At 38.7% G+C, this 21,636-nt stretch overlaps 1 protein-coding gene across 1 annotated transcript; it reads left to right on the top strand.

The window, feature by feature from the left end:
- The first annotated feature begins 12 nt into the window (after positions 1-12).
- On the top strand, positions 13-12,234 carry dkc1 (dyskeratosis congenita 1, dyskerin). The gene is made up of 15 exons (XM_082141335.1): positions 13-82; positions 893-954; positions 2,533-2,619; positions 2,935-3,026; positions 4,574-4,758; positions 4,859-4,923; positions 5,420-5,546; positions 6,772-6,902; positions 8,647-8,790; positions 8,869-8,989; positions 9,179-9,297; positions 9,384-9,487; positions 10,479-10,527; positions 11,650-11,814; positions 11,913-12,234. The coding sequence occupies exons 1-15, from the start codon at positions 67-69 to the stop codon at positions 11,979-11,981; spliced, it is 1,536 nt and encodes a 511-aa protein (XP_081997461.1). The 5' UTR covers positions 13-66; the 3' UTR covers positions 11,982-12,234.
- The last annotated feature ends 9,402 nt before the right edge of the window (positions 12,235-21,636 follow it).

Here is a 21,636-nt window from a genome sequence, read left to right as displayed (position 1 = left end):
GCAGAGTAAAGCGCATGCGCGAACCGTCACACGTGCTGCTGTTCTCTGAAGCGCGCAGCAGCGAAGATGGCGGACGTGGAGAGTAAGATCATGCTTTACACATTTGCGTTATTTTTTGCTACGATTGCTGGGATTTTCATTACATTTAAACTGAACTTTAATGTGAATGTATTCACATATATCATGCGATTAAGAAGGGTAGAAGTAAACTAATCAGAGCTGAGTTCTTAACTTCATCAGTAACGCATGATTCCCGGGTGCGTGTAGAAATGCGTGACCTGTGCAAATGCTCTCATTAATGCGTCTTATTGCTGATTAATTCTACTGTTAATGCTAGTTTATTTATTTTATTTTATGCTTGAAGAAAATAAAAGGTGGGGAAACTATTAATGTTAGTTTATCTATTTCCCCAACATAAATAACCCGTCATTAGCTAGCTAATAATATAGGAAGTAAATGTATTTCTGCTTGCATGGAAGCCGGATAACTTTACTGTTTATAAATAGTCTTAGTAAGTAAATTAAAGATGATACAGTAAATGTGCAGATTTGCGGCTGATTTAAGTTATCACATGTCTGCAAACCTCATGGTCACTTAATACTTGTAAACTATTATTTTTCTCTTTGCTACTGCTACTTGTTTATCGTGTGATCGGCAGTGACAGACAGTGGTGTAATGTAACGTTTAACGTTAATAATGTAGTTTTAAGCCTGTTTTGTGCTAAGTTTGAGCGCTAAATCAAACGCCACGTGCTGCTCGCACAGGCCACGTGGTCCCGCTATGTGCACGCGCTCGATGAAGAAACCAGGCTTGATTTATCATGCATTATGTGTGTTAGATCTACACAAATCTGACTCTCTTGCTGAATGGATGTTATTTGTTTTGTCCTCAGTTGGTTCAGCCAAGAAAGAGAAGAAAAGAAGGTCACAGAAAACTTCATCAGGAGATGTTGGGGTAATTGCAGTTTTAGATGCACGCTTTTTTTCCCCTTTTTTTGGGGGAAAATATATATTGTATTAATATGTAATGCTTTGTCCTCTGTAGTGACACCAGGACTAAGTAGTTAAAAAAAATACAAAAACGTGAAATTACATGTATAGGCAAAAACAAAACAAAAAAATGTCATTCCGCAATCAATTTTCAGAATCAGGATTTTTTTTATGAAAGATATAATGTAATGAATTGATGCACCATTTTACTTTATTGGTAAAATCGCCATAACTGTGTTTTGCCATTCCCATGTGTCTCATTCCCATGTGTTCTTGGGGCAACATGTAATGAGAAAAAGTGTAAGAATGGGAGTAATAATTGGTAACACTCCCATAATATCTAGTATTTCATAGGAATAGTGATGTATAATTCCACTAGTTGTGTCTCCCAGAACTCCTGATAAACCTGCTGTAAGTCCTGGTGTCTCTACAGTGGACATGTATGAAATCAATGCAATGTTTTATAACAGAAAGTCTCATTTTGATCAGAAACCCCATAATGTTTTCCAGAGATGTTGATTTGACAAACAATTTGAGAAGTAGTCAGATTTAAATCATTACAAAACTCATATTTCCGATTATAAGAGTGCTACAATAGATCACTCAATTAATGTCAGTCATTTTTAAAGACCCATGAGATGTTGTGATGGTGAAACCTCCAAACATTTGGTGTCTCTGAAAAGTCCTGAATGTGCTCTTACAGGACATTCACACTTAAAACTGTGACGTTCACTAAAATATTGTGTCCACAACTGAATTTATGGTCCAACATGATTATCATTATTTTGTCTAAAAAAAACCCCTGTGTTCCCATTCTGAAACCATTTTATTTCCATATTGTACTGAGTATTACAGCATATCCACTGTAGGGATCCACTGCCTGAAACATTTGATACCATTGTGATTGTATCGAGACCAACTTATGCAATTTTGGGGTTGTGACAACACTACCTGATTATTATCTAGGGTTGTAACGATCCTCTCATGTCACGATTCAATATATATCACGATATTGAACTCACAATACGATATTATCGTGATACTACAAGCCAAATGATAAAATGTTAACAAAAAATGTGCTGTTGATTAAAACACTAAATTTGGTGTAAATGAACAGGCTCGGACTTGGTGCTGAAACCCAAAGCACAGGACAATAGAGACACCAGAATAACAATATTCATGATTCTGAAGCTGAAAATACTGAATTATTGAAGACGAATATTCTCTGTCACTGACTAGATGTATTTAAAATAATGTCGGACACTTTTTACTGGTAACATCAGACATTTGGCATTATCAGGAGCCACAAATATTCCCCCATTGCATTATTATACATTATATTCAACGTTATATATATTAGCTTAATATCTGACACTAAAAATCTGAAAACTTGTTTTTTTTTCTCACACAGTAATATTTATTTTGGGTGAATTATCCACAATATATATTGTTGCATTTTTGTATTGCAATGTTTATCACAAACTAGTTTTTGTTCATTTCCAAAATCAGTTTACCAATAAACTCATTGAACTGTTTCCATCAGGACATTCAAGAAAGTGGAGACTTCCTCATCAAACCCGAGTCGAAGGTCGCGACCTTGGACACCTCTCAGTGGCCGTTGCTCTTGAAGGTCAGTGTCTGTTTACCCACAAACCCTTTCACCAAGCGTGTGTGTGTCATGATGAACGTGTTTATCCATTCGCTGAGCGCTAGTGTTCCTGTCCCTCGCCGGCCTCGCGGCTCGTTCTGGGTCGCTGGGTTTCGGCGTGTGGTTCTGCTCGTCTGGGCCGGTGTTCTGTCGGGTCAGCGGGTCAGGGTCATGATGCTGGTGCGAGGGATCAGGCCACTTCTGACAAAGACGATTAGACATCTCTGATCACACACACACACTTCGGTCTAATTTCTTGACGTCACTTCTGCTTCTAACCTACATGTTTTTCTACAGCATTTTGATAAGCTCAACATCCGGACGGCTCATTACACTCCTCTGCCACACGGCTCCAATCCGCTCAAGAGGAACATAAGTGATTATGTCAGGTAGGAAGTCTCTTATTAATAAATGTTATAGGGATGCACCGATATGAAAACCGATATTTTGGCCGATGACCTATCATTATCATCATTATTATAAGCTTTTCAGTTTGAAAGCCGATAACCGATATATTGGCTGATATATTTAAATCCAAGTTTTTATTTAATGTTTGAGAGCCTGATTACAAAAACAAGTCTCACCATTAAAATCCATGACCTAAGCACACAATTATAATGTTTTTATTAGTGGTTGAACGATACACAGAAGCTCCAGCGATTGTAAAGGGAGCGTTCTTTAAATCTCTTTAAACATATAGTTTATCAATTAGTGGTGGAACGGTACACAGAAGTCACGGTTCGGTTCATACCTCGGTTCAGACATCACGGTTCGGTTCATACCTCGGTTCAGACAAAGCAAAACAGAAATGCAGAAGGCTTGAGCATGTCTCAGGCTGGACCACCAAAGGAAAATAAATGACCTTAGCCTTGTATTTTTTAAATACGTTTTATTAATAAAGGCATAGAACCAGTTTATTTGTAGTGCACTGACAATAGTTTTATATTAGTTTATTAATTAAATAAAAAGACAAAGACCTTGAGATATGTTTGGTAACTGTACCTGAACGGATTGAAAATTTATTTGCTACATTTCAGATTAATATATTTGTTTTCCTTAATTTTAATGAACAGTTACTGAAACACTTTGCAGTTTGAATGATGTCCTGTATAAACAAAATGACGGCGTATGTTTTTATGTTTCCACTGTTCGATCGCGCCCGCGCCTCACACACACACACACACACACACACACGCACACAAATATAAGTAAACACTTTGCGACTTTTCGATCACACCCGCGCCCCTCTCTCTCACTCTCACACACAACATATTCCAGCATTGCAATCTTTACATCGCAGCTTCAGAGCTAAGGCAGAGCTACAGATCAGGTGTCCCTAAAGAACTCGCGTATCTAACAGTAGTTCTGCATTACATTAATTCATTTGCACGCAAGTTTTATTTATTTTTATACCGTGTAAATTTATGCACTGAACCGTGACACCCGTACCGTTTGGGTTCAATACGAATACATTACCAATCCACCCCTAGTTTTTATAATTTTATGTCCGATATGACGGACTTGCGCTGCACATGTTGCACTGAACTGGATTTTCCTTCTTGAAGTGATTCCAATCATATTTCAAACAAATTCAAAGCCATCATGTTGAACAGTGTGTATCTGAAGTGTCTCAGCTGAAGGAAATAATACATTATTTATCGGCTTTAATATATCAGACAAATTGTCTTATCGGGCCGATAACGATAACATTAAAAATGAACAAATATCGTCCGATACCGATATGCTGGCCGATATATCGTGCATCCCTACAATGTGATGTAAGCCACATGATGATGTGATGTAGATTGCATTAGCACTTTGTGCGAAGATGACCTGCTATCTATCACCCCAGACTGATGGTTCCTCCACAAATGTTGAGTGTGTTATGAAGTTGTACCTCAAGTTCACAAGTGTTATGTTGAACCTGTATTCCCAGAGCTGGTTTCATTAACCTGGACAAACCTGCCAATCCCTCTTCCCATGAAGTCGTCGCATGGATCAAGAGGATTCTTCGAGTCGAGAAAACGGGTCACAGTGGCACTCTTGACCCCAAAGTCACGGGTTGCTTGATCGTGTGTGTGGAGCGAGCCACGCGATTGGTTAAATCCCAGCAGAGCGCAGGTGGGTCATCCGCAGCACTTCCAGGTCAACAGTTTGACCCGTTCAACCTCACATTAAAATTAGTAGCCTTTCCTTACTACTCTTGTCTCATTGCTTTTAGGCAAAGAGTATGTGGGCATAGTACGGCTGCACAATGCACTAGAGAACGAACACCAGCTAGCCAGGGTAAGTAGGAATGAGTTCTGCTTTAAACGGAGATGGGGAATATGACGGATAAACTCTGGGATTGTTAGAAATAATCATCCGATAGGGATTACTTATGTTTTTTTTCTTTAATTCTAAAGAAATTAGAATAACGCCGTTAGTGTGTCGGTTCATTGCTGTGTGTGTGACATGATGAACTTGTTTATCCATTCTCTGAGTGTCTCTCGGCCCTCCTCTCTCTCTGCCGGTCTCGTCGCTCTGCTGCAGTGTTTTACTGTATCGGATGCTCTCGGAGACCGTGCATGAGTGGAGGGCTGGATTCACCGAAGAAGAGCTGACATTTCTGAACACACAAGGGGCTTTCGCACCGGATCGAGTCACCAGTGTGTTTCCCTGAGAACCCAGGATCTAGGAAAGGTTCCTCCGGTGCGAAAGCCTCTATACACATGGACCGTGAATGAGTGCAGGAAGTCTTGTGTGTGTGTGAGAGATTGATCAGTGTGTGTTTTCTCTTCAGGCGATGGAGTGTTTAACAGGAGCCCTGTTCCAGAGGCCTCCGCTCATCGCTGCTGTGAAGCGCCAGCTGAGAGTTCGCACCATCTACGAGAGCAAGCTGATCGAGTATGATGCCGAGAGGAGACTAGGTTAGAAGCTCAAGCGTTATTATTTCTTCTTGACTCATTGTTTGTAAGCCACATGATGATGTGATGTAGATTGCATTAGCACACTGTGCAAAGATGACTGTCTATCTATCACCCAAGACTGATGGCTTTACTGTAAACCTCTACAGATCACGCATACGCGACTAGATTTTCATGCTAGGCGACTAAATGCCCATCATTAGATGTTGGCTTATAAGTTTAGATACGATTAATCGCATCTAAAATAAAAGTTTGTTTACATAATGTGTGTACTACATATAATTTGTTTGTATATATAAATACAGACATGCATGTATATACTGTATATATTATATATAAAAAACTAATTTTTCTTAAATATAATTGCGTGTGTGTATTTATATATAAATTATGCAGTACACACGTTATGTAAGCACAAACTTTTGTTTTGGATGTGATCAGTCATGATTATCACAAACACTGGAGTGGGTCTGTGAAATAATCACGATTAATCGCATCCAAAATAAGTTTGTTTACATGATAGATGTGTGTAGCCTACTGTGTGTGTATAATTCACGCATGTATATATTTAAGAAATTTGTTATTTGTATATAATATAATTACATATACAGTATAGATATATAGAAGACTTCAGATGCAAAAGCCTCTAAGTGCCATCTGAAATTCTCTTCTAAAATGGTCATTTTTATAAAGCTTGTTTATTTAGGTTCAGTTATTTCACTTTAATGACAAATAAATAGGTAATTTTCATTGCCATTAAAGTGAAATAACTGAACATAAACGTACAAGCTTGATAAAAATGACCATTTTAGAAGATAATTTCAGATGGCACTTTTGCATCTGAAGTCTTCTATATATCTCTCTCTATCTCTCTATATATCTCTCTATCTCTCTCTCTATCTCTCTCTCTCTCTATCTCTCTCTCTCTATATCTCTCTATCTATCTTTATCATTTCATAGCCCTACTCCAGTGTTTGACATACAGGCTAATTAAGTCAATCAAGCTTTTTATTTTTTATTAATGATAGAGCTTATGTTAAAAGTTTACTTTCAGATAATGTAAACGCTGTGCCACTTTACGAAGATAAAATAATTTGGCGCAATCATTCGCACATAAAATATACAAGCCAATGGCTCTTCTGTTGCTCAGGTGTGTGTGTAGAGGGTTAAATCCACTGTGACGACTTAGTTTCCGAAGTGTAAGATTGAGAGTGTGTATGTTTTGCAGGTATTTTCTGGGTGAGCTGTGAAGCGGGCACATATATCCGAACGCTGTGTGTGCATCTGGGTCTGTTGCTGGGCGTCGGTGGGCAGATGCAGGAGCTGCGCAGGGTTCGCTCGGGTGTACTGGGAGAAATGGTACGGTGAGAACCCGGACCCAAAGTGTTGAGTTTGGTTCTGGGCTTCATCCCCAGTTCTGCTAATTAATCTTTGGGACAGAAAATGGCTGAGTGTTAATATCGTGAAGTGGTTATTGTTTGACCTCCTTCATCAAACTTCAGCCGACACAAACTGCTTCAGGATCATGTTCTTCATCAGAGTCGTAGGCTAGTAATGATCAGGCTGTATATAGATGCAATAGAAGTCTATGCAATGTCCCCAATTTAGATAACTCTGCAAACTGTTTACAAATATCTTATGTCTGATTTTATTTTAAGACATTTTGTTTTACAACAACATATCGCAATGGTCATCTCTGTAGTAAAACGGGTCGTTATAATACCAAAATATTAAATGGATGTAAAACTTGACAATTCTCAGTGCCAATTTCAATATCATAATGATCACTATTGCTATACTAATGTGAAATGCAACTACTGAAGACAATATAAACGCCCAGTAAAAACAATCACAGCGAATCCGCAGTCACACCGAATCATTTCATTCTTAATATAATTCATGTTATCACAGAAGTACTGTAAGTTTATAGTTCAGACATAAACACTGTCTACAGTAGCAATCAATGTAGTAAATCAGCTTTTAAAAGTAAATTAACCAGTTGCATTGTTTCACCAGTAGGTGGAAAGTGACCGTTAAAAATTGCAGTTTGTCATTAAGTGATTCGTTCGAGTCGTTTAATTGTTCATTTTAAACAGACTGCAGCAATCAACAATGTCAGAAGCTGATGACAGTAAATGCATGTCATTTTGTTAGTTCTCTATTTAAAAGAGAAAATATTTTATTAGTCCTTACATGCTCTGCCACACAACATGAGAGATTTGTCATCTAATGTCGCTTGAATGGTTTAAAATTGCAAACACTTAAACGGCTAATGCTTAAAAACATGTAAATGATGCTTTGAGACATAACGGCCTTAAATATCGTTCTTAATATAATTCAAATGATCACAAAATGAAAGTTTATAGTTTGGATATAAACACTGATGTCTACAGTAGTGATCAATGGAGTCGATCACCTTTTGAAAGTAACTTTGACGATCTTTATTTGAATGGTCGTTACATTGTTACACCAGTAGGTGGCGACAAGTGGCTGTTAAAATGTGTATTCATTCAAGACATTTGTTCAACAATGCTGATTTATCCAGTAAACAAGACTTGAGTGAGTCGTTGAATCATTCATTTTAACAGATTAATGTGTCGAAAGCTCTTGTAAATGCATTTCATTTTGTTTAGTTGTCTATTCAGAGTCGTGGGAGAATTGTTCTCTATTTTAAAGAGAAAATATTTTATTAGTCCTTGCATGCTGACACACAACACGAGAGATTCGGCATCTAGAATGGTTTAAAATTACAAACATTTAAACGGCTAATGCTTAAAAAATGTAAAATTATGCTTTGAGACATAACAGCCTTAAATATCGTTCTTAATATAATTCAAATGATCACAAAATGAAAGTTTATAGTTATATAAACACTGATGTCTACAGTAGTGATCAAAATGGAGTCGATCACCTTTTGAAAGTAACTTTGATGTTCTTTATTTGAATGGTCGTTACATTGTTACACCAGTAGGTGGCGACAAGTGGCATATTTTTTATTTAAAACGCGCAGAATCGGTTTAAGCGCAGACATGAAGAGCTAATAAAACATGTTGCATGACATTGAAAGCGTTCAGTTGTCTGATCCCAATGTGTGTGTCTGTAGGATAACCTGGTGACGATGCACGACGTGCTGGACGCGCAGTGGCAGTTCGACCACAACAAGGACGAGACGTACTTGAGGAGAGTGATCTTCCCTCTGGAGAAGCTCCTCATCTCACACAAGAGGATCGTCATGAAGGACAGCGCTGTAGGGGACTCGCCTTCACTCTTCAGACTCGTTCAGATCGGTTGAGTTTGGGATTATAATGATGTGTTTCTGTGACAGGTGAACGCTATATGTTACGGCGCTAAGATCATGTTACCAGGCGTCCTGCGATATGAAGACGGCATTGAGATCAATCAAGACATTGTCATTATAACTACTAAAGGAGAAGCCATTTGTACAGGTAAACAACGTTTGCAGTCCCAGCATGCACTGTTATAAGCCACATGATGATGTGATGTAGATTACATGAGCATTACTGCGAAGATGACTGTATATCTATCACCCAAGACTGATGGCTGTGAAACGCTTCATCTGTTAGCAGAGATGCTAATGTTTTAGCAGATTCTCATTATTTTGGTGTTTTCCGCAGCGGTGGCCCTGATGACGACAGCCGTCATATCCACATGTGATCACGGGGTTGTTGCTAAAATCAAGAGGGTCATTATGGAGAGAGACACGTATCCACGCAAGTGGGGTCTCGGACCGAAGGTGAGGAACACTGAGGAATCACACGCTTTAAAGTGCTGACGTCCGTATGTGCGTTTGTTTCATAACGTAACGTTCTTGTGTTTCAGGCTAGTCAGAAGAAAATGATGATTCAGAAAGGACTTCTGGACAAACATGGCAAGCCGAACGGCAGCACTCCTGTGGACTGGAAAGAGGGATACGTGGACTACAGGTACACATGACTGGAGGATGAACTGTTTTTGTTACTTTTATGTTGATAGTGTTCACAAAGCAGGAGCAGCAAGCCCTTTAAAGGTGCAGATATGACAATATGCAGATTTAAATATATCAGAGCTGATTGAACACAGATGAGGATATTTCTTCAGAATAAATTATATTTACAGCACACACACACACTCCAAAAACAAGCAACTTTTTTACTCGGACAAGTGAATGACAGATTTACATGTCCAGAGGACAAGCACATGAAAAGGCTTAATGTCGAGCCCTGAGTGAGTCGGAGTTGATAGCAATGACAAAGTGCCAAGGTTATTATTCACCTTATTAGGGCTAAGGGCTATGGTTAGGATAACTCAAGGGCTAGGGTTAAGATGAGGACAACTGAAACTCAACTCGACACTACAAAAAAACATAATTGACAATGACAATAGGCCAACTTAATGATCACAATTAAACATTAGTGTACCTAATATGTATGATGGGTGTGACAGTGTCACACTTATACCTTATAGTAAGTAATAAGTGGTGCTTTACATACCCCGCCCACACCCCCACCCCCCCAAAAAAAGGGCTGCTGCTTGATGTCGTGATGGTAGTAAAAAATATTGTGGAGGTGGTGTAAAAGGTAGTAAATTCATCTCTATGATTCCTGCATATACCCTGTTCTTAGTGTCCACTGGATGGCGCTATTTATCAGTGGATCTGATATATTACAAAACTGAAAGGCAATAAAGATCAAATGCAGCTGATTCTGGGAGCTCTTCCGTGTTTATCCGAGGTGTTTCCGCAGACTGTTATCCCTGTCTGGTCTGTGGTGACCTTAGAGGGAGTCTGTCTGCTACAGTAAACCCTGAGCTCGGGATCTGGCGTCTGCAACGGGCCGACGTCTCCTGAGCTCTCGGGACAAACCCAGCGCCAGGTCCTCGGGAAAGAGTCGTGTGTCGTATGGGACTTACCTTTATTTCTCTCTCTCTCTCTCCTAGCACGGCGAAGGTGAAGAAGAGTGAAGCGACTGCTCAGACCGCAGCAAAGGTACATGTGACTTCTCAGTTTTCTTTTTGTGATCACTCACAAATCAGCTTGTTGAATTAACTTAGGTTGTTTCTCAATTTTGTTTTCTGTCGTCGTGAACGGACATGCGTTTCAAATGGTATAATTTATAAGTAAATTTATTTATTTTTTTATTGTGAATAAAAATTAAATTTATTTATAATAGTTATATAACAATAACTAGCTGATCGAACTATTGCTAAAAATAGAAAAGGTTTCAGACTTGACGTGTCTCTCACATTCACACTTCAACAAGACAGAATCAGGTTAATGTTTGCATGCTGGGTAAAATCAGGGCAATGCTGTTTAATAAAGGTGCAGTCTGTAAGAATGACAGCTAGTGGTGTAATTAGGTACTGCAGCCCAAATATAAATATCAGAGATGGTCATGTCCCCGCCTCTTCAGACTCGATGCTCACACGCTTCCCAATGGAACGAGCGCAATGGACAACGTGCAGTATCACACAGACCAAAACACACATTTCAGAGTAGAGTAACTGGCTGTAGGATGTGAACTTAGCATGTTTCCTCAATATATGTGACCCTGGATCACGTCACCAGTCACATGTCGCACGGGTATATTTGAGGTAATAGCCAACATTGTATGGGTCAAAATAATCGCTTTTTCTTTTATGCCAAAAATCATTAGGATATTAAGTAAAGATCATGTTCCATGAAGATATTTTGTACATTTTCTACCGTAAATATATAAAACATTTATTTTTGTGAGTGAATGCAGCACAATCGTGAACATAAATGAACAACTTTAACAGAGATTTTCTCAATGTTTAAATTTTTTTTGCACCCTCAAGATTCCAGATGTTCAATAGTTGTGTTTCGGCCAAATATTGTCCTATTTATTCAGCTTTCAGATGATGTATTAATCTCAATTTCATCAAATTGACCCATGTGACTGGTTGTGTGGTCCAGGGTCACATATGCAAACATGTGGTATTGTTATGCTTTAGTAGAGTGAGAAAGTGACACACAGCACCTTTAAGCCGTTTATGAGCTTACTCTAGTGGAGGGAAACCAGTTAAGAACGTGACTATAAACTGTTTTTTGCTTCTCTGGGTATTGTATTAACACTATTTGTTGTTCTAGAGGAAACGTGATGAGAGCGGAAGTGAAAGTGGTGATGCTGTTGCTCAGGACACATCCAAGACAGAGGAAGAAAGCAAAAAGGAGAAGAAGAAAAAGAAGAAAGAGAAGAAGCTGAAGCTGGCAGAAGAGGCTCCAGCGGAGGAGGAACCCGAGGTCGAACCAGAGGTCAGTGGGTTTGAGCGCTCATGACACACACACACACACACACACGTCTGCTCGTTCAGTGTGAGGATGATGTACTAAACCACTCCTTTTACTTGCAGGTTACGGAGAGCGCTAAGAAGAAGAAGAAAAAGAAAAAGGAGAAAGATGCCGAAGCGGCCTCAGAATGAACAGAGACTCGTGTAATGATGAGAGATCGCACCAGTAATCATGTGGACTGGACACTGGTTCTGATGATGGACAACGGGCCGGATGTGCGGCTCTGGAGTTCGTTCTTGTGAATGTTTGCGGTTCTGAATACTTGTTGACGGTTTTTGTTTTTTTTGGTCGTCCAAATGAAACCCGCATCGCCCGGGTGCATTCATGTATTTGAAAGTGTTTTTTTATTATTATTGTAAATACAGAAATTGTAATCAAATGAAACATGACTGACTTTTTACAAAAAAAGGCCTCTTTGTTTCCTTCTGCGTCTGCCATGTGTAAGAGGAGCCGGTTCGTCCATTCAGAGACTTCTAGGACCAGCGCAGTCTTCACTTGCTGCACGGTTACTCGTTCTCTTCTGGCCTCTCATTGGACAGGGTTTATCCTGGAAGGACACCTGACTGTTGGCTATATTCACTGACTGTTCCAGCAGTGCGAACAGCTTTCAGGAGGAGGCCTGTTATTAAAATCTAGATTAACCATGTAAAGTGATATTAAATTTATCTTTGTCTAAAGATTTAAAAAATAAAATAAATTTAAGTTTTGGATAATTTGATGCATCAGGCTTTTAGGGTTCATCTCATGTATGATCACGTATGATATAGAAAGAATATGAAGTCCATACTTGGAGAGACCCAATCTGAGCCGTGATATGCATTTTCATGCATTTGTAATTGATATGACCAAAAAGTTATGATTATGATTCCGTATCACTGTAAAAAGTGATCATGTAACTTAAATTTTTCGATTTCACGTTACGTTTATTTACTTAAAAATGAGGAAACCTGATGCCTAAAAATTACGTATTGTGCAATTGTCAAGTTTGCATAACTTATTAAAATTAAGTAAGCCCGTTGCCGTAGAGTAATGTGCAGTTGTCAAGTTTGTATAACTTAATTTTAAGGCAATGGGTTTACTTAATTTTAGTAAGTTATGCAAGCTTGACAATTGCATATTACTTAATTTTAAAGCAACCGGTTTCCTCAATTTTTAAGTAAATAAGTGAAAATTTAAGTGAACATGTTAGTTTATGCTACTTGCAGGAAGTGCATATAAATATCAGTCTATAGTGAGATATTTAAATGAAAATAAATTGATCAAATCACTTTATTAATGCACAAATTAATGCAATACAATGATGATTGACAGATGAACAAAAAAACCTTCCTCAGAAGCCTGACGATCATATTTGATGCATTTTAACTAGTTTTCTTGATTATCCATCAAGTTTCCTCAGCCCATTAAGGGCTTTTACAAAGTTTCAACTATAAAAACGTCACTAATTAAGAGTTTTCTGTTCATTTACATGATAACTTTTGAAAACTGGTTTCCAAATGCAAGTTTTTGAAAACAATACTGTTATTGTGTCCATGTAAACTACAAACACAGATTTTTTTAATTGATTTTTTATTTTACACAGAGATAATAACGAATCTTTTTTAAATCTTGCGCTTTTAAACCCCGTTTTCAAAAGTTTTATTTCCCATGCCCCAAAACACAAGTTTTCCCCTCTTAGTGTGTCGTCTTCGTGCAATATTACTTACAATATAAACGTTTATTTTCTAAGAGCTCAGAGACGTGAACACCACCTGAAGGAGACGCTTTACAGGTGTGCTGAACATATCATCCGGACGACGGAAGGCACGGAGTGGACTGTGAGTGTGCAACAGGTTTATCAGCAAAGTTTTGGTCATGTTGGTGATTTAGAGGCCTTAGAAATGAATGCATCAACGGTAGGTGTTATCGGGTTGACACTAAAGCTAATGGTATAAGCTCCTCAGTGCTCTTGAACTATCAGTGTGTGTTCTGTCCTCGGATGCACGGACACATTCAATATAATGTACAACCCCTGGCAAAAAAAGTATGCAATCGCCACACTTAGTTCAACCATTGTTGATTCCATAATGTTTTTAACACAGACAGGCCCCCAAAAAAGTGAGGAATGTTAAGCTATTGAACAAAACCTGTTTTTTAATCTCCTTTGTTTATATAGTGAAAGGCTGGGTGAACATCCTCTAAGTGTGGCGATTTCACAATATTTTTATATGAAAATAACGTACTAAGACAACAAAAAACGCGTATAGGATTGATAGATCTTCATTTTAGATCTTCATTGAATAAATATTGCTTGTGGCATCATGGTACTATACAGTGTTCAAGTGTGTTCTTCTGGATTTCTGCCTTTCAGGGCTTAGAAAGCTTAAGGTGAACTATAGGAACCAACATGTCTAGCCATATCTAGGTCCTGGAAACCACACAAATTCTGCTGGATCATCGCAACAAAAGCAGAGATCGTCGAAAGGCCTCTTAAAATCATTATTAAATCTGGACACCAAATTAAGACGGGTTTTCTAACTGGTTAAAGTGCAGACGTGTGTGAACAGGGATTGTCATTATTGTGTGTGTGTGTGTGTGTGTGTGTGTGTGTGTCTGCCAGATGATGGCACCATACAGCAGCGAATCAGCGGCTGGGAAACTGCCTACACATCTCTGGGGTTTTATGACCTCTCATATGCCAATAAAGCATGGAAAAATTATGGAAATAAAATTTCGTCATGAAATTCGGATGTACAGTCAAACCAAAAATGATTCAGACACCGGATATAGGCACTTTTTTTTATATTGTTTCACTAGTGTGTGGTGGAGGACACTATAGTTCATTTCTGTAAGTGAGGAGAGCAAAATAAAGTAAACTGTGATATATTATTCCCAAATATTCTTCATACAGTGACTACCAGTAATATTTATACAAATTAGGGACCAAATATGATTCGGACACTTTGATCTGATCATGTTTTGCTGAAGTGTTTTGTCTTTAATTGCTAATGCTCTTTTTACACACAGACTGAAGTAAATGAAGCATTGCTTGGTGATTGGTTGAGCTAAACTGGTATTATCTAATTGTGTAGTTAAATTTAACAGCTGACAGATATTCAACATAATTCATGTGTGAGACAGTCTAACAGAAGGACGGACAAAACCAGTCAAATATCAACTGAGTTCTGCTCATATTTTATTACCATTCTCTAAACTATAGCGAATAAACTGTGATAATGTGAGAAATGTTGAAGGAGTCTGAATACATTTAATTTTGACTATTAATGAAGTTTATAAAATGATTTGTTAGTTGACATGTTTGGTGGTTTGACATGGTACACTTCATCTCAGACTAAACTCTACTCAGTTTAATGAGCTCGTATTAATTGAAAGACTACATGGATTGCTTTAAACTTTCATTAAATTTTTTTTTTTAAATGTAAATGCAGGAGCATTTAAATAATCCAGTGAAGGCAAAAAGATGCTTAAAAATGCAAAACATTTTCCAGTAAAATATGTAAACCTCCTTAAAAATTAAGTTTTTTGTTGTAAATGTTTTTTGTTTTTTCTGCATAAACCAGTTTATTCTCAAAACAAGACAAAATTATGGCAACGGGTGAGAAACAACGCAAAGTTCATAATCTTTCATCAAAATGACATTTCTTCTCTTCCCCGATGATGTGTTTACAACCTGTCACTAGTTATGTTTCCATCCACCAGTTTTTATGCGCATTTGGGGATATCACATTTAAAAAACGCTGGATGGAAACGGCAAGATGTGCATCAATACTAAAAAATCAGTGAAATATCAACTGAGTTCTGGTCATATTTTATTACCATTTTCTAAACTATAGTGAATAAACTGTGATAATGTGAGAAATGTTGAAGATGTCTGAATAAATGTTGGTTTGACTGTACGTTTGATGATCTTTTGAATTGAATTGAGCATCTACAAATTATTTGCAGTGTTTTGGGAGAAGATTCTTGACATGCAGATCCAAACAATATTGGACCCCATTGATTTCCATGGTATGGACTTTCCATTGTATCTTCTGAGTTAAACAGAGGTATTATTATTATTGTTTATTATTGGGTGAAATATCCCTCAGCTTCACACCCATGATTAGCGAAGTGTTTGATTAAAAGGTGAGATGGTTATTGGCCAACATCATCAATCACTCGAGGTCTTCTTCGAGCGTCTTCATGCTTTTCTGTCCTATTAATAAGTAGGTTGAATATTGATAATATTTTCACACATCCAAATCTGTCTCGAACATTAGAAACGGACAGTAACACACTTTGGCGCCTCTGTTCCACAGGGATCCGTCCTGGGCCCGCTTGGGTTTTATTTTTACAAAAAACAACATTAATTATCAATGTTATGCTGATGATCTCCAACTCTATCTTCCAATTAAACCAGGAAATAACTTATTATGCCTTGATGAAGTCAAGACCAGGGGCCTGTACCATGGCGGTAGTTCAACAAGGGTTGACAAAACCAAACCAAACCAAACCAAACCAAACCAATCCAACCAGGCTTTGTTGGTGCCATGATGCTGATCATCAACTTTCTCTGTTAACTCAGGCTTTATCCTGAGTTTAGGAGTTTATGTGTGACATCAGTATAGCGAACAGCCAATCACATGCTGAGAAAGAGTGAAACTGAGATTCATTTCTCGCGAGAGAAGCAGCTTGAGTCACTTATTAAAAATTAAGAATTTAAACAAATTTACACAGCAAGCAGTAAATAGCTGTCTATGAAAGAGGACGACTAAAAGAAAAGGTCTTGCTACTGTATGTCAGTGCAAGTATAAGTTGTGAAGTTCGTTTATACAGTTGATAACGGTATAGAGAGAATTGAACATGTAGTCATTTTATAGCTTCATCTATTGATTCTAAAGCGTATTTATATTACTTTTATATATTTATTCATTGAAACTCTGCGTAATAATAATTGATTAACTAAAATTGTACATGTGTGATCGATTAAGGGTATAATAATTACATAAATAATATCTAAATCATACAAATGTATTATTTTGTCTTTAAAAATCATTTGCTGTGTAGTGACTTTTAATTTGGAGTAGAAACAGGTGGAGTGACTTTATGCACATGCATCAGACATGTGACACTTTGCTCACAGCTGATTGGTCCAAGTTCAGTTTGCAACCTCTCACCTGGAAGATCACCTGACCCGGACCAGGTTAGCCGTGTGAGTTACTATGAACACGCTAAAAGCCAAACCATTTTCATGGTGCCTATAAAACCCAGGGTTGGCGCAAACTAAACTGAAACATATCTGGCTATCCTCCTAATCCGGCTTCATGGTATCGGCTCCAGGCTGTCAAATACATTCCTAGAAACTGAGTGAAAATAAAGCTGGTGTAATCACTAGGTCCTGTTGCTAATAATGACTCCATTAAAAGAGTTTGTCTCTTTAAGTAGGCTCTTTCTTTTCAATATTTCTCATTGTAAAGCACTTTGGATCTTGACTGACTGGACTCGCTGTTGCTTGTTGGACGACTACCCAACTTAATAGAAAAACTAAGATTTCTTCTGCAAGCAATGCTGAGAATGTAATTCCTGCTCTGTGAAAAACGAATGAACTCTCATTACTTCACTCCTAAAGCGGGGGTGTTTCAAGAACAGTGTTCCCAAAAGCACTCAGAACATAGCCTGGGAAAACCCAGACAACTTCTGGCAAATTTAGATTTGCTCTGCAAGTAGTCTGGCAAAGAGCCCATTCAAGCCCATTTCTAATCCGTCCAAATCGAGGCACCAATCAGAAACGTTGAGGCGGGCTTTACACGATGACGATCGCTCTGATTGGTTTTAGGTCTATCCAATTGCGCCCAGAGGCATTTGAGCGACGTCCGTTGGTGACGCCCCTTTGGAAATGAGTTATTAATGAAGCATTGCCAGACCATAACTCAGTTACTACTGAGAATGGTCTGGTTTTAACCAGGCTACTCAGAACATGTAATTTGCACAACCTTCAAACTTTTGACCTTAATTAATGTTTAAATTTCTTTTAATTTAAGTAATGCCTTCTTTCTTTCTTTTCTTTCTTTTTTTTCATTCTCAGTTTTCTTTAACTAGTCTTTATATTTCTGTTATTCTTAATACTTATTGTTGTGTTCTAATTTTGTTGTTTCACACTGTATAATCTGAATGTTCAAATAAAGCATAAAAAAAAGAAAAAGAAGAGCGTTCCCATTCGCTCCCGGTTTCATTGTTGGAATTCCTAAAAATACACAGGGCAATTTTTTCTTTTCTTCAAATGTCAGAGATGTTAATCCCAGACTAAAATGCATGTTTGAACTGTTTTAAAGTCCCCCTGTGGTATAAATCCAGCTTTTAATGTAGTTTATGTGTCTATGTGGTGTTTTTAATATGCTTTAAGACAAACCATGTGTAAGTTCATAAGTCGACAGCATTGCTGAGTATTTCCTCCTTAAAACTGCAGTGAACCAAAGACAGTCTCAAACACACGCTTTGAAATCGCTGGTGTTTCTGACGTCACAAACTCCCTTGTAACCAATCAGATCAACGTGTGATCGTCAACCAGTGGATCTCTGAGCTGAGTGAGTGAGTGGAGGCGGGGCTCATTTGCATATTCATAGAACCGCGCATACTAAATGAGGCAAGGGTGTCGAGTTACATTCAAGATATTTTAAGACATGAAGACATTTTTTTCAAGGAAAAAACTTTTAAATATTTCATTTTGGTGATCAAAGATGAGTTTTAAGGGATACAAATTTTGAATAGGGGGACTTTAAATGAAACAACTTGCACTGATATATCTTAAAATACATCAGTGCCATTGTTTTGTCTGTAGATTCACACCAGTAATGTTTTTTTCTAAGGCACGTTAATAAAAGCTAATTGAACTAACGCTTAATCCTGGCTTAATCTAAACCCTGTCTGTAAAACCAGGTTAACATGTTTCATTAAATAAATCAAATGTATCTATCTCGCAGTCACATGCTGTCCAATCCGTACTGAAATCTGCACCAAACACCCACTGAAAAAATCCATTTTAGTTAAATAAATAATATAAATCTAAATAAAAATGTCAAAATATTCGTACAATTTAACCAGAATTGTTAGTCAACGCAGCTACAAAAACAAAACCCTACACTGTCTCTTAGCACTCTTAGTCCCAGCATTGGCAAAATATACAGTGGGAGAAGCAAAAGATTTCATTCAAACATTTCAAACAAAAAATTAAATAACTAAAAATAGATATGTAAAACTTCTAACCCGCAAAACAAAAAGCTACGCCCAGTTCCGCGGGGAAACCGTGTACTCTGCAACCCTGGTGTCTGGTTATTCGGGCTATACATGAAAGAAATGAACACGTTGTTCTGAGGCTCATGAGAGCAGGGTTTCCCTCATGTTGCCTCTAATGACCTCTTTAACACACTTGTTTAGTAAGACGATGACATCATATGAACTGTTTTGAGAAGCCGCTGGATTCTGTCAAACCACTAATTATACGGTGGTTTGCTTAACTATGTGTTTGCCATTCTGTCACAGTCACACACAAACATAGAAAAGAAAGAAACACACTCTTAGGTGAATCGATGATTGTGCCTTCGTCTGTTTTAGAAGAGGTTCCCACACTTTTTCACCAACGGATTTCAATGACTTCTAGACGTCTGTCGAAATTGTAACGATTATACATAAACAATACAATAGAGATCAATTGTCAGTTGGGTCAATTCCTGGTCAAGTTTTCTATGACAGCGAGAACCCTGGATTACTAAAAGAATGCTCTAAAAAACGCTGGGTTAAAAACGACCCAATTTGGGTTGTTTTCAACCCAAGGACGGAAAACATGTTGGGTTAATTTTACCCAGAAAATTGGGTTTTTTATTTAACCCATCTTACTGGGTTGATTCAGTAGGCTACTAATACAAGCTTTTCCTTTCTTTTTTGTGTGCTTCATACATGAAGTAATGTCTACAGATTAACTTAAATCCTCTAAACTTAAAAAAAATACTCGATAGGCTACAACCACTGGCTTTCATGAATTACTTTATTTTCAATCATATTTTTACAGTAGCCTATAGTATATTTTATTTCATTTTTAATACATATTGCCAACATTTAAGCTCGTTAAAAAAATATTAGAAGTAAAAAATAAACAAACTTCTACCTGCGTTTCACCGTAGCCGAAATATGCTGTGACTGACTGTCCATAACCTGTCCATACAATCAGTGTACAGTTCTGAGAACACACATGAACACAAAAACTACCCAAACACTGGGTTGTTACATCTGTCCCAGGATCTGGGTAACACAAAAACTACCCAAACACTGGGTTGTTACGTCTGACCCAGGATCTGGGTAACACAAAAACTACCCAAACACTGGGTTGTTACGTCTGACCCAGGATCTGGGAAACACAAAAACTACACAAACACTGGGTTGTTAAGTCTGACCCAGGATCTGGGTAACAAAAAAACGTACTCGGTTACTAACGTAACCTCGGTTCTCTCTAGAAGAGGGACCGAGTACTGCGTAAGATATCTTACGCTAGGGGAAAATCCTTTTTCCGCGAGATATTGAAGCCAAAAATTATCCTTAATTTTGTTATAATGCAAAACGCGTTGCAGCAGCAATGCAGACATAGGCGAGACAGCTTGCGCGCCTATTGGCTGCTCTGCGGCAACTGCAGCAGCCTATCGAGCGAGGCCTGGCGTGACGTCAGACCCAATCAGGGCACTTCGCGCCCGCTACGTCACGTCCCGCCGAAATGGGCGTGGTCTAGGCCTATAAATATCGCTCGCAGGCAGCTATTATCTGGTTTTTCATCATCGAAGCAACCAGAGCGTGTGCATGCACGGCAAGATACGCAGTACTCGGTCCCTCTTCTAGAGAGAACCGAGGTTACGTTAGTAACCGAGTACGTTCTCTTACGAGAGGTCTCTCGTACTGCGTAAGATATCTTACGCTAGGGGACCCAGTGTAAAACGCCGTGCGTGCTGAGATCTGACACCAAAGACCCAAGGGCGAAAGCCCGGGGTACATATAGTGCACAATCACTCAGTGAACTCACAGAGAGTCCGGGAGAAGGAGGGGTGCAGCCTCACTTTCCACATAGAGTAGCGTCGAAGGGACGCAAATTTCATCATACAGACAGGGCGGGGTACGGCCTGAACTGATGGAAAAAATGTGGGTCTTACACAGTTTGCCCAGCTTTAAACTGTCGAAAATTGAGCTGTGCTCAGTAAACGCAGCATTCTGAGCTGAACGCATCAGGTCAGATAATACTGGTAGTCTAGACCGACAGCAGCCTGGCCTGCAGGGCGGGAACCTCTAGGTTATAGAACCTTATAAATGTAGACGGGGAGGCCCAGCCTGCCGCCATACAAATATCTTGCAAGGCAATCCCACTCGACCAAGCCCACGAAGAGGCCATGCCTCTTGTGGAATGCGCTCTGACACCCAAAGGGCACTGCATGCCCTTGGAGGCGTATGCCAGCGCTATAGCATCAACTATCCATCTGGATAGGCTCTGTTTCGACGCGGCTAGTCCCTTAGAACGTCCGCTAAACGAAACAAAGAGCTGTTCCGTCTGTCTGAAAACAGACGAGCGAGACACATAAGCTCGTAATGCCCTGACTGGGCAAAGGAGGCTCGCGTCTCTTTCCTCATCAGGGACCGGTAGGGCTGACAGAGAGATAATCTGCGCCCTAAACGGTGTGTTGAGGGATTTTGGAACATAACCGTGCTTAGGTTTGAGTATAACTTTTGAGTCATTGGGCCCAAACTCCATGCACGCCGCGCTCACAGAGAGCG

This window comes from Leuciscus leuciscus (assembly GCF_965113295.1).
Source record: "Leuciscus leuciscus genome assembly, chromosome: 16".
Classification (NCBI taxonomy): Eukaryota; Metazoa; Chordata; class Actinopteri; order Cypriniformes; family Leuciscidae; genus Leuciscus; species Leuciscus leuciscus.
Note: the sequence above shows the minus strand (reverse complement) of the source record. Positions and strands in the feature narration are given on the sequence as shown.

Coding starts and splice junctions, on each gene's coding strand:
- dkc1 (XM_082141335.1), top strand. Junction 9,298..9,383: donor AGTGGGGTCTCGGACCGAAG/GTGAGGAACACT, acceptor CTTGTGTTTCAG/GCTAGTCAGAAGAAAATGAT. Junction 10,528..11,649: donor CTGCTCAGACCGCAGCAAAG/GTACATGTGACT, acceptor TTGTTGTTCTAG/AGGAAACGTGATGAGAGCGG.